We start from the raw sequence: 17,516 nt of genomic DNA, 5'->3' as shown, positions 1-17,516 counted from the left end.
TGTTTTGTTTTGTTTGTTTTTTCCGAGGTAGGGTCTCACTCTGGCTCAGGCTGACCTGGAATTCACTATGTAATCTCAGGGTGGCCTCGAACTCTCCACGATCCTCCTACCTCTGCCTCCCGAGTGCTGGGATTAAAGGCGTGTGCCACCACACCCGGTTCTTTGTATTGGTTTTTTTTAGTGGCTATATTGGGACTGGGGAGAGAGCTTAGCAGATAAAAGCACTTGCTCGCAAAGCCTGCCCATGGTTTGATTTCCCATCAGCATTGGCACAATGTTCCTAAAACAATGGGAGGAGGAGCCAGGAGAATCCCTAGCAAGAGACCCTGTCTCAGAAAAAAGGTGGAGCATGGACAACTTGAGGTTGTCATCTGATCTACACACGTGTGCCATGGTATACACATGCCCATATATACATACACATGTATACACACAGAGGCAATAAATGATAATAAAAAAGGGCTACATTAATACTAGATCACAGAGACTTTAATAAAGTGTTTCCATTTACATGGAAGATTTCATTTGCATTGACAAAATTCAACTCTCATTCAGGGCCATTACATCTATAAAGCTGCTTGCAAACAAAGGGATAAGCACTGAGCTACTATAGGAAAACACAGGTTTCTATAGGCCTCTGCTGACATTTTCATCAACTATTTAACATGGAACATTATTTTATACACATCATGCTTAAAGACACTTGAATATAAACATATATATATATATATATATATACACACACACACACACACACACATAGAGCTAGCCCATAATACAGAATTCACAGCCACAATATTGTAACTCTTGCCTGAACGTAGCTTCTCTAATACTTTCTCCAAAAAAAGCATACACGCCAGGTGTGGTGGTGCATGCCTTTAATCCCAGCACTCAGTAAGCAGAGGTAGGAGAATTGCTATGAGTTCGAGGACACCCTGAACAGTGAATTCCAGGTCAGCCTGGGCTAGAGTGAGACCATACCTTAAAAAAAAAAAAAAAAAAAAGCATACACATTTGATATACTCAGAACACTGACAGCCACTTGAGCTTACATTGGGGGCCAGTTTTTAAACCATGAAATTACCAACTGACATGATTTGAATGTAACTAAATAAATGCATAATATCCCCATAGACCTCCTACTTAAGCCTCCTAAGGCAGATTCCTGCTAGAGATCTGTCTTCAACCAGCCCTACTGGGTGTTTAGGCCAGTTTGAGTTCTGACTGTTCCTGCTTTTGGTGTTGGCCTCCCTCCCTCCCCACTCTGTCCCTCCTTCCTTCTCCCCCCATCCCACTCTCTGCTATGGATGCTGAAGGGAGCCAGCTTCTTCAGCCATGAAGGACCTTCCTCTAGAAATCTGTAAGCCTGAAAGAAACCCTTTCCTCCCATAAGCTGCTTCTGGTAGGGTGTTTGTCCCAGCAACGAAAATGAAAAGGTAACTGCAATACCAACCAAAGGTACAAAATGAGAAATGCCACTAAATAGTTGGGGAAATGGCTGGGCAATTAAAGACACTTGCTTGCAAAGCCTGCCAATTATGGTTCAGTTTCCCAGTACCCTTGTAAAGTCAGATGCACAGTGTGGTACATGTGTATGGAGTTCATTTGCAATGGCAAGAGACCCTGGTGTGCACCCCCCTTTTCTCTTGCAAATAAATAATAAATACATTTTTGTAAAAAAGAAAGAGCCAGATATGGTGGTACACACCTTTAATCCTAGCACTCAGGAGGCAGAGGTAGGAGGACTGCTGAGAGTTCAAGGCTGGCCGGGGACTACAGAGTGAGTTCCAGGTCAGCTACCAGCCCACTAACCTTGACCTTCCTCCTGGCCAATGGCTACAACATCCAAGAGGGAGAGGGTACTGCTAAAGGACCTTAACTTGGGCCAGGAATGGGGGGGTGGACCCAACTTCAGAAGACTGGGCCTCCTAGACCAATTGGATCTTGTGGCTCCAGCCTTTCACACCTGGGTTCTCAGGAACACATATTCCTGGACACAGCTCCTGAGAGGCACAGTATAGACCTCAAGGCAACTAAGGTAAGACTCAGGAGCGGATCTTATGCCACCCAGGGAATGGATGGCAAGGAGTCTCTGCAGCCTTCTTGGAGACCCACAGAAGTTTAAGAACCATGCATTCAGAGAGGGGCCAATTCTGGTAATCAGAGAGCTCTTAGAATCACACCCATTGTTGACAGTGGGCAGTAGCTAACAAATGGATTGTTTGAGGGTATAGGAATCAGAAATGTGGGGACCCTATCCTGTGGCTACCTAGGGAAAGTTTCCCTTTTTAGCAGCTTTCCTTACTCTAAACATCCCCCTTATTTGCATCGTGGCTGATAAGGAAACAGGACAGAACTTTCCATGCCTCTTCCCCTACGCCTTACTGCTGGAGTCTCGCCTCCAATAACACACAAATTAGGAGTAGGAGCCAGGCAGTGGCATGCACCTTTTATCCCAGCACTCGCATTCCAGAGTCAAAGGTAGGGTTGCCATGAGTTCAAGGACACCCTGGGACTACATGGCGTCCAGGTCAGACTGGGCTAGAGTGAGACCCAACCTCGAAAAAAAAAAAAAAGGGGGGGGGAGATGGGAGGGATGTAGGCAAGAGATGTATCTCAGTAGTAGGGTATGTGCTCAGCATGCTCAAGGATAGGGGGTTGATAACCCTCCATATTAAAAAGCTACATACACAGTAAAGAGTGGTACTGTTCTACATTTCAATCTCTTTAGATACATGCTTTTACACCTGGGTTGTTTGTTTGGTTAGACAAGCTTTCACTATGTTGAAACCAGGCTGGCCTCCAACTGTGGACTCAAGCAACCCTCTGTATCAGGTTCCCAAGTAGCTGGTACCATAGGAATACACTAACTACCAAGCCCAACTCATTTAATCTGCGTTGATTATTTTGTCTTTAAGAACATTTTTTTAAATCTCATATAACTATGTGATTAAAAGTACACTTTAAAGCCAGACGTGGTGGCACACGCCTTTAATCCCAGCACTTGGGCAGCAGAAGTAGGAGGATTGCTGTGAGTTCAAGACACCCTGAGACTACGTAGTGAATTCCAGGTCAGCCTGGGCTGGAGTGAGACCCTACCTTGGGGGGGGGGGGGAGTACACTTTAGTTTGATGATTTTTATTGCTTGCTTTGTCTGATTTCCTTTTGGATAATAAAGGCATCTTAAGTCCTCTTCTGAGACACTTGTGGGGGGGGGGGGAGTACTTTAGTAGTCTTTTTAAATAATTATGAAGAAACTGACAATTCCTTAACAAAAAGCTTAAAGTGTTTTGTTTTGTTTTGTTTTTCTTGGTTTTTCGAGGTAGGGTCTTACTCTGGGGCTCAGGCTAACCTGGAATTCATTATGTAGTCTCAGGGTGGCCTCGAATTCTTGGCAATCCTCCTACCTCTGCCTCCCGAGTACTGGGATTAAAGGCATATGCCACAATGCCTGGCCCTAAAGTGTATTTCTTAAATGTCAGTAGCAAAGTGAACTTTTACTATTCTCTTTCACATAAAACCTACATATTGGCCTATTTTGTACTTTGAACCTTTTTCCAAAGCATGATTTTGTATTACACACTGATCATCTGAATAATACTGTCTCTATGAGCTATGCAGAGTAGGTCTTCCATATGCTGACATTATATAGTCAAAAACTAACAGAATTATTCAATCTCATCAGAAAAGGACTTAAATTGTGAAAAGGTGTCAAGTTCACAGCATCAGATACATGTTTTCCAAAATCCTAATTTAAAAACTCAAGTTTTATTCTTAGCAATAAATACTTTTATTGCCAAGTTGTTTTCCTGGAACTGACGCGTTCAATTCATTCATTCATTGAGGCAGTGACTGCCTCTGCCTCCCAAGCGCTGGGATTAAAGCTGTGTGCCAAAACACCCAGCTATCTTTCAAGTAAAAATATTTTACATGAGGCTAGGGAAATGGCTTGCTAACAAGGCCTAGAAGCCCAGGGTTCAAATCCCTAGTACTCACGTACGGCCAGCTGCACAAAGTAGAGCATGAATCTCAAAACAAACAAAACAAATCAAAGAAAACCAATCAAATCACTGCTTTCACACAGGACTCAATGAAAGGAGTATGCATGAAGAAATAAACTGTACTCCTATAAAATTCTCTTACATGCAGACAATATAAAGCATTAGAATTCAATGGTCATATTGGGTAATGCCTGTAATCCCAGCACTTAGGAGGCAGAGGCAGGATGATTACCTTAAATTCCAGGCCCCCTGATCTACATAACTACTACCAGATCAGCCTGGGTTACAAAGTAAGAACTTGTCTAAAAGAAAAAGAAGAGTCAGAATTTAAAATACTAGTTCATGCCTGTGACTGGATGGCTGCTTTTTGCTTGTGTTTTTGTTTCCTGTAATGCACATGTTAAGAAAAACAATAAAGATTCTTTTAAACGCTAAAAAAGTTAAAATAAAATAAAATACTAGTTCATATATTTTTATTTTATGTAGCAGGGAAGGTATAAAACTCAACTGACTTTAAGTGGCATGTTGCATGTAAGGAGATATAGAAAAATGCCAATTTACCCTCCTTCCTCTTCAAGAGACACAAATGGAGCTAACAAGATGGCCCAGTGGTTAAACATCCTTGATTGCAAAGCGTGCCAACTGAGGTTCTATTCTCCAGCCACCCACGCAAAGCTTGACACAAAAATTGATGAAAGCACCTGGAGTTCCATTTGCAGTGGCCTTTTTTTTTTTTTAGAAGTACAGTGAATGGAACCCAGGGCTTCATATAGTCTAAGCAAACATTCTACAACTGCCTTTTTTTTTTATTTTTATTTTTTTTTGGTTGTTTATTTGAGAGTGACAGACAGAGAGAAAGAGGGGGAGAGAGAGAGAGAAAGAATGGGCACGCCAGGGCTTCCAGCCGCTGCAAATGAACTCCAGACGCGTGCGCCCCCTTATGCATCTGGCTAACGTGGGTCCTGGGGAATCGAGCCTCGAACCGGGGTCCTTAGGCTTCACAGGCAAGCGCTTAACCGCTAAGCCATCTCTCCAGCCCTACAACTGCCTTTTGACACATCTTTAATGACTGACTGCTGGTGTGATACCACATTGTTATTTTAAATTTTTAAAGCTTAGCTTGCTGTAGTAGTGCACATGTGCAATCCCAGCACAAAGGAGGTTGTTGCAAAATGATCCTAAATTCAAGATCAGTCTGGACTACGTAGCTAGACACTATGTCAAAACAAAAACCTGGTGTTGGAGCCATGGCTTAGTCAGTAAAGAGCTGGTCATGCAAATATGAAGAACTGAGTTCAGATCCCCAGTGCCAACATTAAAAACAGGTGCAGTGGCACAGCCTGTAACTCCAAAGCAGAATCCCAGAGGCTTGCGGGTCAGCTACTCTATCCAAATTGGTGCTCTCCAGATTTAGTGAGAGACTCACACACACCTTCAATCCCAAAATTCAGGAGGCTGAGGTAAAAGGATCCTCCTGAGTTCAAAGCCAACATGGGCTATAAGCTGGGTTCCAGATCAGCCTGGGCTATAGTGAGACTCTGCCATAAATGAATGCATGAATAAATAAATAAATAAAGCACCACATGCCTGGAGAGGGGAGAAAGAGAAGCCCTCAAGCTTGTGACTTGGGAACAGCCCAGTGGCAGAGACCTTACCTACCATGTATGAAGCCTTGAGTCTGTTTCCAACCTCTGGGGGTCGGGGGAGGAACACAAACATTTCAGTCAAATGAGATGTGAGAGGTGGGCCTTAAAAAGTGCCAGAACATGAGCTGGGGATGCAGCTCAAACTGGGTATGGTGGCGTATGCCTGTAATCCCAGCACTCGTGATGATCAGAAGTTCAAGGTCATTTTGGCTACATAGGGAATTTGATGCCAGCCAGGGCTACATGTCTCGAAAAAAATAAAAATAAAAAAGGCTAAAAACAGATGGGACACACAGAAGCTAAACTGACATCCAGTGTATGTACTTCTGAGGCAGTAACTTCCAAGGGCTCCAACAGACAATTCCTGAGTATTTCACCAACTGTGATGAGCACACAGAAACACTATGAAGAGATCCACTTCATAACACACTCAGGTCAGCCCTAACACTTACCATCATTTTCACAGTGAACTGAAGAATTCAGAATTAGAAGCAGTTTAGGGTGGTTTGATTTGGGGTCGAAACAAAGATACGTAGCAAAGGCTGTCTTTAAATTTGCCATGGTTTTGCCTCAGCCTCTTGAGTACTAGTATTACAGATATGGACTTTACAGGCCCAGCTTTAAAATCATTTTTATAATTTTTCTATCACTCTTCATAAACTGTAAGAATATTAAATCTAGGGGACTAGGGAGATGGCTCAGCAGGTGAAGGTGCTTACTTGCAAGGCCTGCCATCTGATTCAATACTCCAGCACCCAAGTAAAGCCAACAGCAAAAAGTGGCAAAAGCATGTGGTGCTTGTTTGCAGCAAGAGAACCTGGCATACACACACCCACATACACGCACACACACAAGTGCACGCACCCATAGATAAACAAATATATTTTTTAGAAAAAGGGCATTCACTTAGGAGGCAGAGGTAGGAGGATTACAGTGAGTTCGAGGCCACCCTGAGACTACATAGTGAATTCCAGGTCAGGTTAGGCTAGAGTGAAACTCTACCTCAAAAAAAGGGAGGGAGGGGGGAGGGACGGAGGGAGGAAGGGGAGGGGAGGGAGGGAGGGAGAGAGGGAGAGGAGGGAGGGGGAGGGAGGGAGGGAGAGGAGGGAGGGGGAGGGAGGGAGGGAGGGAGGGAGGGAGGGAGGGAGGGAGGGAGGGAGGAAGGGAGGAAGGAAGGAAGGAAGGAAGGAAGGAAGGAAGGAAGGAACATTAAGCCAGGTGGTGGTAAAGCACTCAAAAGGCAGAGGTGGAGGATCGCCATGAGCTCAAGACCAGCATGGGACTACAGAGGGAGCTGGCCTATATTTATAATCCCAGCATAGAGAAGGCTAAGGCAAAAAGAACAAGAGCAGAAGGCCACCCTGAGTTTCATGCAAGATCCTATCTTGAAAATGTTTTTAACTTTGTATTAGGCTAAGTTAGGCTAAGACAATAGAATCACAGAATTTTATAGGATAGAAATTCAGCCTCTTCATACTGTAGAACAGCTGGACTGGTCGCCTTTCCCAAGTATTACATAGCTAATTTATAGCAGAACCCAATATGATTTACTAATCTAGTTCTTGAGCCACATCAATGTGCCCTACTACAGAAGTCTCTTCTTCAAGAGGTCATTTGAAACTTTATTGAATTCAATCAATAAAATTTGCCTTTTGGGGGCTGGACAGATGGCTCAGCAGTTAAAAGTGCTTGCTTGCCTTCTGAGAACCTCTGGAGGAGTGGCAATAGCCTGGGTACCATGTCCACCCCCCCCCACCATGTAGAGACTGACTGAGGCCTCGGGGACCCCATAATGAATACCAATAACCCCACTGAAGAAGAACCTCAGCAGGATTGGAGCAGAGGTGACAGGGTTGAAAGTAAAAACTTTTTATAAAAAAAATCAATAAATAATAACAAATTTAAAAATGAAAAAAAAAAAAGTGCTTGCTTGCAAAGCCCTATGGTTCAGGTTCAATTCCCCAGCACTCACATAAAGCCAGATAAACAAAGTGGCGCATGTGTCTAGAGTTCATCTGCAGTACGGCAGGAGGCCCTGGCACGCCCATATTCTTTCTTTCTCCCCCTCCCATTTCTACTTGCGAGTATAAATAAAAAATTTTAAATATATTTGCATTTTTAATCTTTTTATATATTTTATTTATTAGAGAGGATGAGGCAGAGAACGAATGGGCTCATTGGGGCCTCTAGCCACTGCAAACAAAACCTCAGACGCATGCGCCACCTTGTGGACGTGGGAATTGAACTTGGGTCCTTTGGCTGTGCAGGCAAGCGCCCTAACTAACTGCTAAGCCATCTCTCCAGCCCTACATTTGCATTTCTACTGCTACAGTATAGCTGTACCAACTACTGAAAGCTTTTCTTCACACACCTGAAAACACTAAGGTTGGTTGGTTTGTTTTTGGTTTTTCAAGGTAGAGTCTCACTCTAGCTCGGGCTGACCTGGATGGAATTCACTATGTAGTCTCAGGGTGGCCTCAAACTCATGGCGATCCTACCTCTGCCTCTCAAGTACTGGGATTAAAGGCATGCACCATCACATCCAGCGAAAAACACTAAGTTTTTAAAAATATTTTTATTTGGGAGCAGAAAGAGAGCACAGGCAAGCACTCCGGAGTCTGAGGCAGGAGGATCACTATAAGTTTGAAGCCAGCCTGAAACTATACAGTCAGTTCCAGGACAGCCTGGGCTAGAGTTAAGACCCTACCTCAAAAAAAAAAAAAAAAAATAGGGCCGGGCCTAATGGCACACGCCTTTAATCCCAGCACTTGGGAGGCACAGGTAGGAGGATCACCTTGAGTTCAAGGCCACCCTGAGACTACACAGTGAATTCCAGGTAAGCCTGAGCTAGAGTAAGACCCTACCTCAAAAAGCAAAAAAAAAAAAAAAAAAACCCACTAGATAAATAAATGTCCATCTTGGTGGCTCATGCCTATTATCCCAGCTGAATTAAGATACTTGCCAAGAGCCCAAGGCCAGCATACAGAGTATGCTACGTATCAACCCGGGCTGTAGTGAGACCATGCCTAAAAAAATAAATAAATAGCAACAATAAAGTGCAGATACATGTAGGGGTATAGCTCAGTGGTAGAGCTTGCTTGCCTAGCACATTTGAGGCTGTAGGTTCGATCCCAAACAGTGGGGGGGGGGGGGGACCACAGTTAAAAGGAGTCAACTCCAACTCAAATGAATCAGTCTCTGAAGAAACTCCCAAATCAGCATTTAATAAGCTCACTGAGTGATTTATGTGTAAAGCCCAATACACAAAGTGGCACATGCATCTGGAGTTCATTTGCAGTAGCTAGAGGCTCTGGTACACCCATTCTCATTTTCTCCCGTCTCTCTTTGCAAATAAAAATAACAAAAATCTTTAAAAGAAAAAGATGTCTGAGGGTGTTCTAAAGGACTACTTTGAAAACAAGTATTCAAATTAAACCTTTCTCGCAAGTCATGGTGGCACATACCTTTCTTTACTCAGAGCACTTGAGAGGATAAGGTAGGACAACCATCAGGAGTTCAAGGCCAACTTGGGCTACAGAATGAATTCCAGGTCAGCCTACAGTGAGGCTCTGCCTCAAAAAAAATAAAATAAAATAAATACACAAAAATAAAGAAACCCTTTGTGAGAAGACAATGGAAGTGAGGAACTCATCATTCCAGAACAGTGGTTCTCAAGCTTAGGTGAACACCAGAATCACCTAGGGGACTTGTTACAACAGATTGTTAGGAGCTACTAGGGAGAGGTCAACAGTTAAAGGCACTTGCTTCAAAGCCTGCTAACTAGGTAGGGTTCATTCCCCAGCACCCATGTAAATCCAGACACAAAGTGAAACATGCATCTGTGATCCCTACACACTTGCAGCAATGAGAGGTAAAGCTCATAGGCCACTAGATTGGCATTTACATCAGCAATAAATCCTGTCTCGAAGGTTGACCTCTAATGTATGTGTCCTATACATACATACATTTATGCACACACTCAAACAGATGAATGAATAAACATCTTTTTTAAAAAGATTGTTGGTCAGTGATCTCGAGGAGGGCCCAAGAACTTGCATTCCTTTTTAAAAGGGTCAGAGATTACAATACTGATGATGATACTAATCTAGGGACTACACTTTTAGAACCATCAGAGCATGTGGGTAACTTTACTATAAGGATAAGAAAAACCGGGTGCAGCCGAGCGTGGTGGTGCACGCCTTTAATCCCAGCACTAGGGAGGCAGAGGTAAGAGGATTACAGTGAGTTCAAGGCCACCCTGAGACTACATAGTGAATTCCAGGCCAGCCTGGGCTAGAAAGAAACCCTACCTTGAAAAACGGAAGGAAGGAAGGAAGGAAGGAAGGAAGGAAGGAAAAGCCAGGCGTGGTGGCACATGCCTTTAATCCCAGCACTTGGGAGGCAGAAGTAAGAGGACTGCCCTGAGTTCAAAGCCACCCTGAGACTCCATAGTGAATTCCAGGTCAGCCTGGATTAGAGTGAGGCCCTACCTTGAAAAACCAAAAAAAAAAAAAAAAAGGGATAAGAAAAAGAAGTCCACTTAGGAAGGGAAAGGGGGTATATTTACAGAATCAAGAACCACTTGAAGCCGGGCGTGGTGGCGCACGCCTTTAATCCCAGCACTCGGGAGGCAGAGGTAGGAGGATCACTATGAGTTCAAGGCCACCCTGAGATGACAGAGTTAATTCCAGGTCAGCCTGGACCAGAGTGAGACCCTACCCCGAAAAACCAAAAAAAAAAGAACCACTTGAAAAGACAGTGAATTAAACTACCAGACCATAAGTTGAAATCACAAGTTGTTCAGTTGTTCAACAATAACTTTCATTTGTAAGCATTTCAGTTCATTATTTGAGAGATAAGGGAAGGTTTACTAGCTCCATTTATCTATAAAATAAATAAAGGACAAAATAGCATGAATCTTCTTTAGCAGTAAAGTAATTAAGTGGCAAACCTACATTCTGTAACTTCTAATTCAGTGATTTTTCTAGAACAGCTTGCTTTGGTTTAAGAATAAAGCAAAGGGACTAGGGAGACAGCTCACTGGTTAAAGGTGCTAGTTTGCAAAGCCGGACAACCTACGTTCAGTTCCCCAACCACCCACATAAAGGTGAACAGGCAATCTCTTGGAATAGCAAGAGACCCTGGTGTGCATGCACACATATACATTTTTAAAATTTTAGACAGTAAAGCAAGGTTTACATACAGAAGTTACTACTGACAAACTATTTTCTAGACTCCCAACCAAAAACATGGTTGATTTCATACTCAATTTGTTTAGGATAATGCAAGAAAGCTGTAGTACTTAAGATTGACAATATTTATTCTCTTCTACTTACTTTTCCTAATTCAAAAAGAAAGGAAAGAAAATTTAAAACTTAGTATTTTTCTCTCTCATACATGACTTCAGAAGGCCAAATTTATAACCGTAGCCACATCTGTCAAACTTCAGTTGCACCTTGGGTTCCCCCCCATCTCTCACCTAACTCAGGTTTTCTTCACATGAATACTAAACAGCACCCATCTTACTATGATCCTACGGCCATAAGCAGTTATCTATTTTTATCGAACAAAACCTTACTTCTTTTTTCATTTTTTTCTTTTTGAGACACAATCTCACTATGCAGCCAACCTGAGACCTACCATGTACACCAAGCTGGCCTTCAACTCACCAGCAATCCTCCTGTCTCTGCTTTCCAAATCCTGGGACTATAGATGTGTACCAAGGCAACTCACTCGGAACTTTATTCTTTTTTTTTTAATTTTTATTTATTTATTTGAGAGCGACAGACACAGAGAGAAAGATAGAGGGAGAGAGAATGGGCATGCCAGGGCTTCCAGCCTCTGCAAACGAACTCCAGATGTGTGCGCCCCCTTGTGCGTCTGGCTAACGTGGGACCTGGGGAACTGAGCCTCGAACCGGGGTCCTTAGGCTTCACAGGCAAGCACTTAACCGCTAAGCCATCTCTCCAGCCCAGAACTTTATTCTTTAAACACACACACACACCAGGTGTGGTAGCACACACCTTCAATCCCAGCACTTGGAAGGCATGATCGCCATGAATTCGAGGCCACCCTGAGACTACATAGTGAATTCCAGGAAAGCGTGGGCCAGAGTGAGACCCTACCTCAAAAAACAAAAAACAAACAGAAAAAAAAAAGCATTACTTTTATTTATTTTGTGAGACAGAGGGGGAAGAAAGGGGAAGGAAAGAATGGGTGTGCCAGAGCCTCTACCCAAGGCAAACAAACTCCAGACGCATGTGCCATCATGTGCATCTGGCTTATGTGAGTTCTGGGGAGTTGAACCTGGATCCTTAGACTTTGCAGGCAAGTGCCTTAACCACTAAGCCATCTTTCCAACCCTCTCCCCCACATAGAACTTTATTTGTAGCACTCCTGCCCTGAATGTCCCAATAATACTTCAAAACTGCAATGATTACATCCTTCTTCCATTACATACACCTGTTTCTATGCCAGAATTCTTCATCTGAGTAAGAGGTGCTACCCACCAAACAAGGAAACCTGGTGTCTATCCAACACTGGTGGTCAGTCTCCTTCACACCAACCTAATGCCCCTCATCTCCAATTCTATGGCCACTTACAGTTAGTAATAACAAATTGGCTGCCATTGTATTTAGTAACTACCATATACTAGTCATTTTACATATTTTTCCTCACATCATTCTCTCAATAACCCTATAATGCATTTTTGTCCCTATTCCACAATGGAGAAAATGAGGCTAAGAAAAATTGATCTGTCACAAGTAGTCAGTGGCACTAAGAACATCCAAATTCAGTATCTCTCACAAAGCCACTTCCATTCCCTTACACTTCCTTTCCCCCTATACTTTCTTCTGCAACACAGGGTATTGGTCTTTACTACCTAAATAATTTCTCACCTACATTACTGCTAAGCTTCTCTTGTCTCCCTTCCTGAAGCCTTGAATTTCTTCAGCTCTCCAAAATGCCCCAAGTCATCTTTCTGGGTCTCATATCTGATTCTTTTAACCTCTCAATATAAAATCTGTTAGGGGCTGGGGCTGTAACTCAGTTGACAGAGTACATGAAGCCCTTGGATTCATCCCCAGCACAGCATAAACTGGGCGTGGTGGCCTATACCTGTAATCCCAGCACTGGAGAGGTGGGTGGAAGCAGCATTAGAAACTCAAGGCCATCCTAGCCCCAGAGGGAGCCTGAGAAGCTTGAGATGCTGTAGGTGAGTGACCACCTACAAGACAAATCAAACCCCTTTAGGATAGGTCCACAATTTCTTCCTAGAGTTTCAAAATTCAAGAGCTTTGTGTTGGTGGTATAGTGGTGAATATACCTGCCTCCAAAATTCAAAAAAACTTTGAAATGCTAAGTTTTGTCATTAAGTTTGTAACAATATCCACCTCAATTGCAGAGAATTAACTTTTATCCCTCAATTTCAAGGATTACCTTTTATCCCATTAGTGTGATGTTCGTGTTATTTCTATACAAAAACACTGCTTCATCTGACCAAAATGAACCCAACATGGCTCAGGGAAATTTTGCAGAAGAGGGGGCAGAAAGAATGTCAGAGCCACACGTTGGGTCATGATACGCAGAGACATTTCTCCTACCCATAACTGTGGGCTAACTCCACAATGCATGACCCATATACCTCAACAAGGAGGGGCCAGGGGAAGAGGGTAGGGCATGGACGAGCCTAACAATGGTACCAACTTGACTGTATTTACTGAGTACAAAACTAATTAATTAAAAAAAAAAAAACTGGTTCCTTAAAAAAAAACACTGCTTCATAATCAGTTGCTATCCTAGACCCTGCTTTAGAGAATACTTTGAGATCTTTCTAGGGAAAAAGAAAATTCCAATACTTCATTCTCAAATCCAAAACACGCTGATACCTGAGGGTTTCAAAACTGGGAAGGTGGGTCCCTTACCTATTTGGCACATAAATTCACTCTAAATTCCATCAAATCATTTTACATAACCTTTAATTGCAGGAATATAGAAAGTTTCGATCTTAATGCCCTCCAACTCAGCAAGTTAGTCACCTTTCAAGACACTTGCTCAACGATTTCTTTTAGTAGAAAGTTTCCCAGACCTTCCCTCCATTGTGCCACAACCACCATACCAAGTACCCACGTTCACAGCTGCGTATGGTACATGTTTCCCCCATTGGGTTGTGAATGAAATCCTCTGAGCATTTTATTCAATCTTAGCTCAGTGCCCAGGACACTTGGACTTCATTAACTCGTAATAAATGCAACAATGTATGTACGCCCAACTCTCCCCAACACCCATTTCTCTTCAAACTTCATTTCTTCTTCATCCTCAAATCAGGATTTTCCCTAACCACGCAGGCTTCTCACAACTACCAACACGTCCAGAGTTCCTCATCCCAATGTCATCTTGGGCCCTTCTTTTGGCTTATAAGCGCTCATCAATGTCTTTCACCTACCTTCATGGAACCCTCAGTCCTTTCTCCTAGCCGAGAACAGGCCAATCCCCCTTCAGAGCAGTCCATCCTCAACCCGTATCTTCCCCAGTCCCTCATCAACGCTCCTGCCACAGGCCCTTCCACCCACAGCACTTCTCACAACGGGTGTTCCGACCCTGGCTCTCTCCCTGCCGGGGTCCACCCAGTCCAGAACCAGCGCTGGGCCGGTGTCCGCACCTCGCCAACCCCCCTCGCAGTGTCCCCTCCCCCAGCCCCTCGCAGCCGGCTCCCCTCCCTTCGGCCTCCCGGTATCTCGGGCGGTCCAGCTTCTCCCGTGACTGTCCCAGGGGCCGCGTCTTCGGCCTCGCCGACCGGCCAGGACTGAGCCGATCCGAACGGCCCCGGGCTCCCCGCTTCCCCAGCTCCGACCTCAGATCCTCCGGGGCTCGGCAAGTCCCCCGCGGCCCGGACGTCGGGCAGGGCCTCGGGCTCACCTTGCTGGATGTCGCCGTTGCTGCCCCCGGGGATGGGCACGCTGAGCTGGCGCTCGGGCTCCGGCAGGCAGCGCAGGCAGAAGGAGTGCAGGCAGGGCAGCAGCTTGGGCTCCGCCTCGCGCCGGCTCTGCAAGCTCTGCTGACACACGGCGCAGGTGTCCAGCAGCGAGGCTGGCGGCCCGGGAGGCGGCCCCGACGACGGACCCGGAGCGGGAGCCGACGAGGGAGCCGGGGCCGGCGTCGACACTGCGCCCCCGGGCACTCCGGGGCCCGCGGAGGCCGCAGGGGCTGAGGCTGCCGGGGCCGGGCCCGACGAGGCCGCGGCCACCCCCCCGTCGTCGGGCCCGGCCGCGCCGCCCTCCGCGCCAGCCCTGCCGCCTTCCTCCTCCTCCTCCTCGTCCACCAGCACCGCGGCGAGAGGCGGCTCCGCCTCCTGCGCCGCGGGCCCGGCGCCCCCGGCAGTTACCGGCGCGCTGCCGCTGCCCCCGCCGCCGCTCTCGGCCTCGCCGCCGCCTTTGTTTTCCGCCATGTTTTCCTCTTTGAACCCGCCGGACCGCCCCGCGCCGCCCGCCGCCCGCGTCGCCGCCGCCGCCGCCGCCCCCAGCCCCAGCCGCAGCCACAGCGAGAGCGGCCGCCGAGAGCGAGCGAGCGAGCGAACGAACCCACGGGAGCGCGCGCGCACGCGGCGCCCCCGCCCTCGCGTCGCGCGGTCGAGGGAGGGCGGCGCGCGCACGTACGCACGGACGTGCTCCGGAGGGGGCGGCGGGAACTGGGCGCGCGGGCGCGGAGCAGAACCCGACGCCCGTGCGGGTACGGCGCCCGGTGCGTGGCGTCGCGTCGCTTCGCGTGGCGTCGGCGCGGGGGCACTTCAGCTCCGAAGGAGCTTTGACGGCCAGAAGCCCGGGCGCTGCATGGGCTCTGGCAGGGGCTGGTTATGAGCCCGGAAGTACCGGCGGAGCGGGGAGAAGGGCGGAGAAGCGCGGAAGGGTAGGAGGCCGGACCGCATGCCGCCCCGAGCCAGCGGCGCCGTCCCCAGCGACGGGCGGGCGCGTCGCCGCGAGCTTCACCTGCCGCGCGCTTGGGCCTCCTGGCACCGAGGTGCCGACCACCTCGGTGTGCAATGAGGACCAGCCTTCCCTCCTGGGGCTGGGGCCCTGGCTCCGGAGAGCAAAGCGGAGCTGCCCCCGCGCCGCCTTGCACGAGAGAGCTTCCAGAAATAGGCTTCCACCCGTGAGGAAGAAATCTAACATCTATTTTTAGCTTAAGGTGATTCTCCAACATTGCTTACATACCTGAGAGCCAATCACATAGGAGCTTTTTCTAAGTACAGCTGCCAGGGCCACACCCAGACCTGAATCAGGAAGTTGGAAAGAGCTGATGGATACTAAACCCAAAGGCACTGCAGCCCATGTGTGTCTGATTGGGGGGGGAAGCACAGTTCTAACCAATGCGATTCCCTTCTGAGTCCCCATCCCTCGTCAGAGCGCGAGCTAAGTGACTGCTCGAATCCTTTTACTCGTATAAGCCTTCTGAAAGGATCTTGTTTTTTAAGAGCGGGTCTCTCTAGCAGAGGCTGGCATCAGAATGTGGACCCTCCTGCTTCCACCACCCCAGTGCTGGGATTACAGACCTGGCATGGTGGTGCACAACTGTTATGCCAGCACTCTGGAGGCAGAAGCAAGATTGTGAGTTCAAGGCCAATCTGGGCAACATAAGGAGACCCTGTCTGCCAGTACCAACTAAAAACAAAAACCGAGGGAAAAAACGGTTGTTTTTAGTGGTAGGATCATAGGGTCTTTGTTTTTGGACAGTATTCCAGAAAACGTATCTGTGTATTGGTGTAAGTTCTTAAATCCACATGAGAGCATTGTTTTGTTTTGTTTATTGCAAGATAGGGTCTCACTCTAGCCCAGGTTGACCTGGAACTCTATAGTTTCAGAGTGGTATCTAACTCACAACAATCCTACCTCTGCTGAGTATAGGTGTGGGCCACCACGCCCAACTCAAACGTATTTTTTTTTATTTTTTTTAATTTATTTATTTGAGAGTGACAGACACAGAGAGAAAGACAGGTAGAGGGAGAGAGAGAGAATGGACGTGCCAGCGCTTCCAGCCTCTGCAAACGAACTCCAGAGTGTGCGCCCCCTTGTGCATCTGGCTAACGTGGGACCTGGGGAACCGAGCCTCGAACCGGGGTCCTTAGGCTTCACAGGCAAGCGCTTAACCGCTAAGTCATCTCTCCAGCCCACAAACGTATTTTTTATTTATTCCAGAATATGTATCTACTTCTTTTTTTTGGTTTTTCGAGGTAGGGTCTCACTCTAGCCCAGGCTGACCTGGAATTCACTATGGAGTCTCAGGGTGGCCTTGAACTCACGGCAGTCCTCCTACCTCTGCCGAGTGCTGGGACGCCTGGCTCTGTATCTACTTCTTTATTGGATAACAGTGTTAGATACAGATGCTGACATTACAGCAAAACTAGAACAAAGAAACCTCTCCTTCGAAGAGTTCACAATCTAATGGATGAAGGGGGTTGAATATTTGGGGAAGTGGTAAATACTATGGAGAAGAAAATAAGCAGGGTGAAAAGGATTAGCCACGATTGAGCAAGGCTTCTGTTTTTAAGGTGAAGCTTGTCTTACATAAGGATGTTCCAGGTAGAGGAACAGGTAGCAAGTGTGAAGATCCTAGGCAAATAGGGATTCTTGGCTTAGAGTAAGATAACAAAAAAAATATGGCTAGGCTGGCTTAGCAAGGAAAAGAAAATATGAGATAGCAATTATTAAGGAGGCCAGTGATGCACAGAAATAACTTTAAATTTTTTATTTAATTTTATTAGGTGGGGGTCCTTTTTCAAGGTAGTCTCACTCTAGCTCAAGCTGACCTGGAATTCACTAGGTAGTCTCATGGTGGCCTTGAACTCATGGCGATCCTCCTACCTCTGCCTCCC

At 46.4% G+C, this 17,516-nt stretch overlaps 1 protein-coding gene and 1 non-coding gene across 3 annotated transcripts in view; one reads left to right on the top strand and one right to left on the bottom strand.

The window, feature by feature from the left end:
• The window catches only part of Trim33 (tripartite motif containing 33), a 151,447-nt gene extending 136,352 nt beyond the window's left edge, over positions 1 to 15,095 (bottom strand). For both annotated transcript variants that reach the window (XM_012950936.2, XM_045138090.1), the window contains exon 1: positions 14,567 to 15,095. In XM_012950936.2, the coding sequence (XP_012806390.2) occupies positions 14,567 to 15,095 (529 nt within the window). The remainder of the gene's footprint in view (positions 1 to 14,566) is intronic.
• On the top strand, positions 3,125 to 3,204 carry LOC123456169. The gene has a single exon (XR_006634383.1). It is a non-coding gene; the product is annotated as a small nucleolar RNA SNORD11 (small nucleolar RNA).
• Positions 15,096 to 17,516: the final 2,421 nt, after the last annotated feature.

The sequence above is a fragment of the Jaculus jaculus genome, chromosome 19 (genome assembly GCF_020740685.1).
Source record: "Jaculus jaculus isolate mJacJac1 chromosome 19, mJacJac1.mat.Y.cur, whole genome shotgun sequence".
Taxonomy (NCBI): domain Eukaryota; kingdom Metazoa; phylum Chordata; class Mammalia; order Rodentia; family Dipodidae; genus Jaculus; species Jaculus jaculus.
This window is presented reverse-complemented; position numbering and strand designations above follow the sequence as displayed.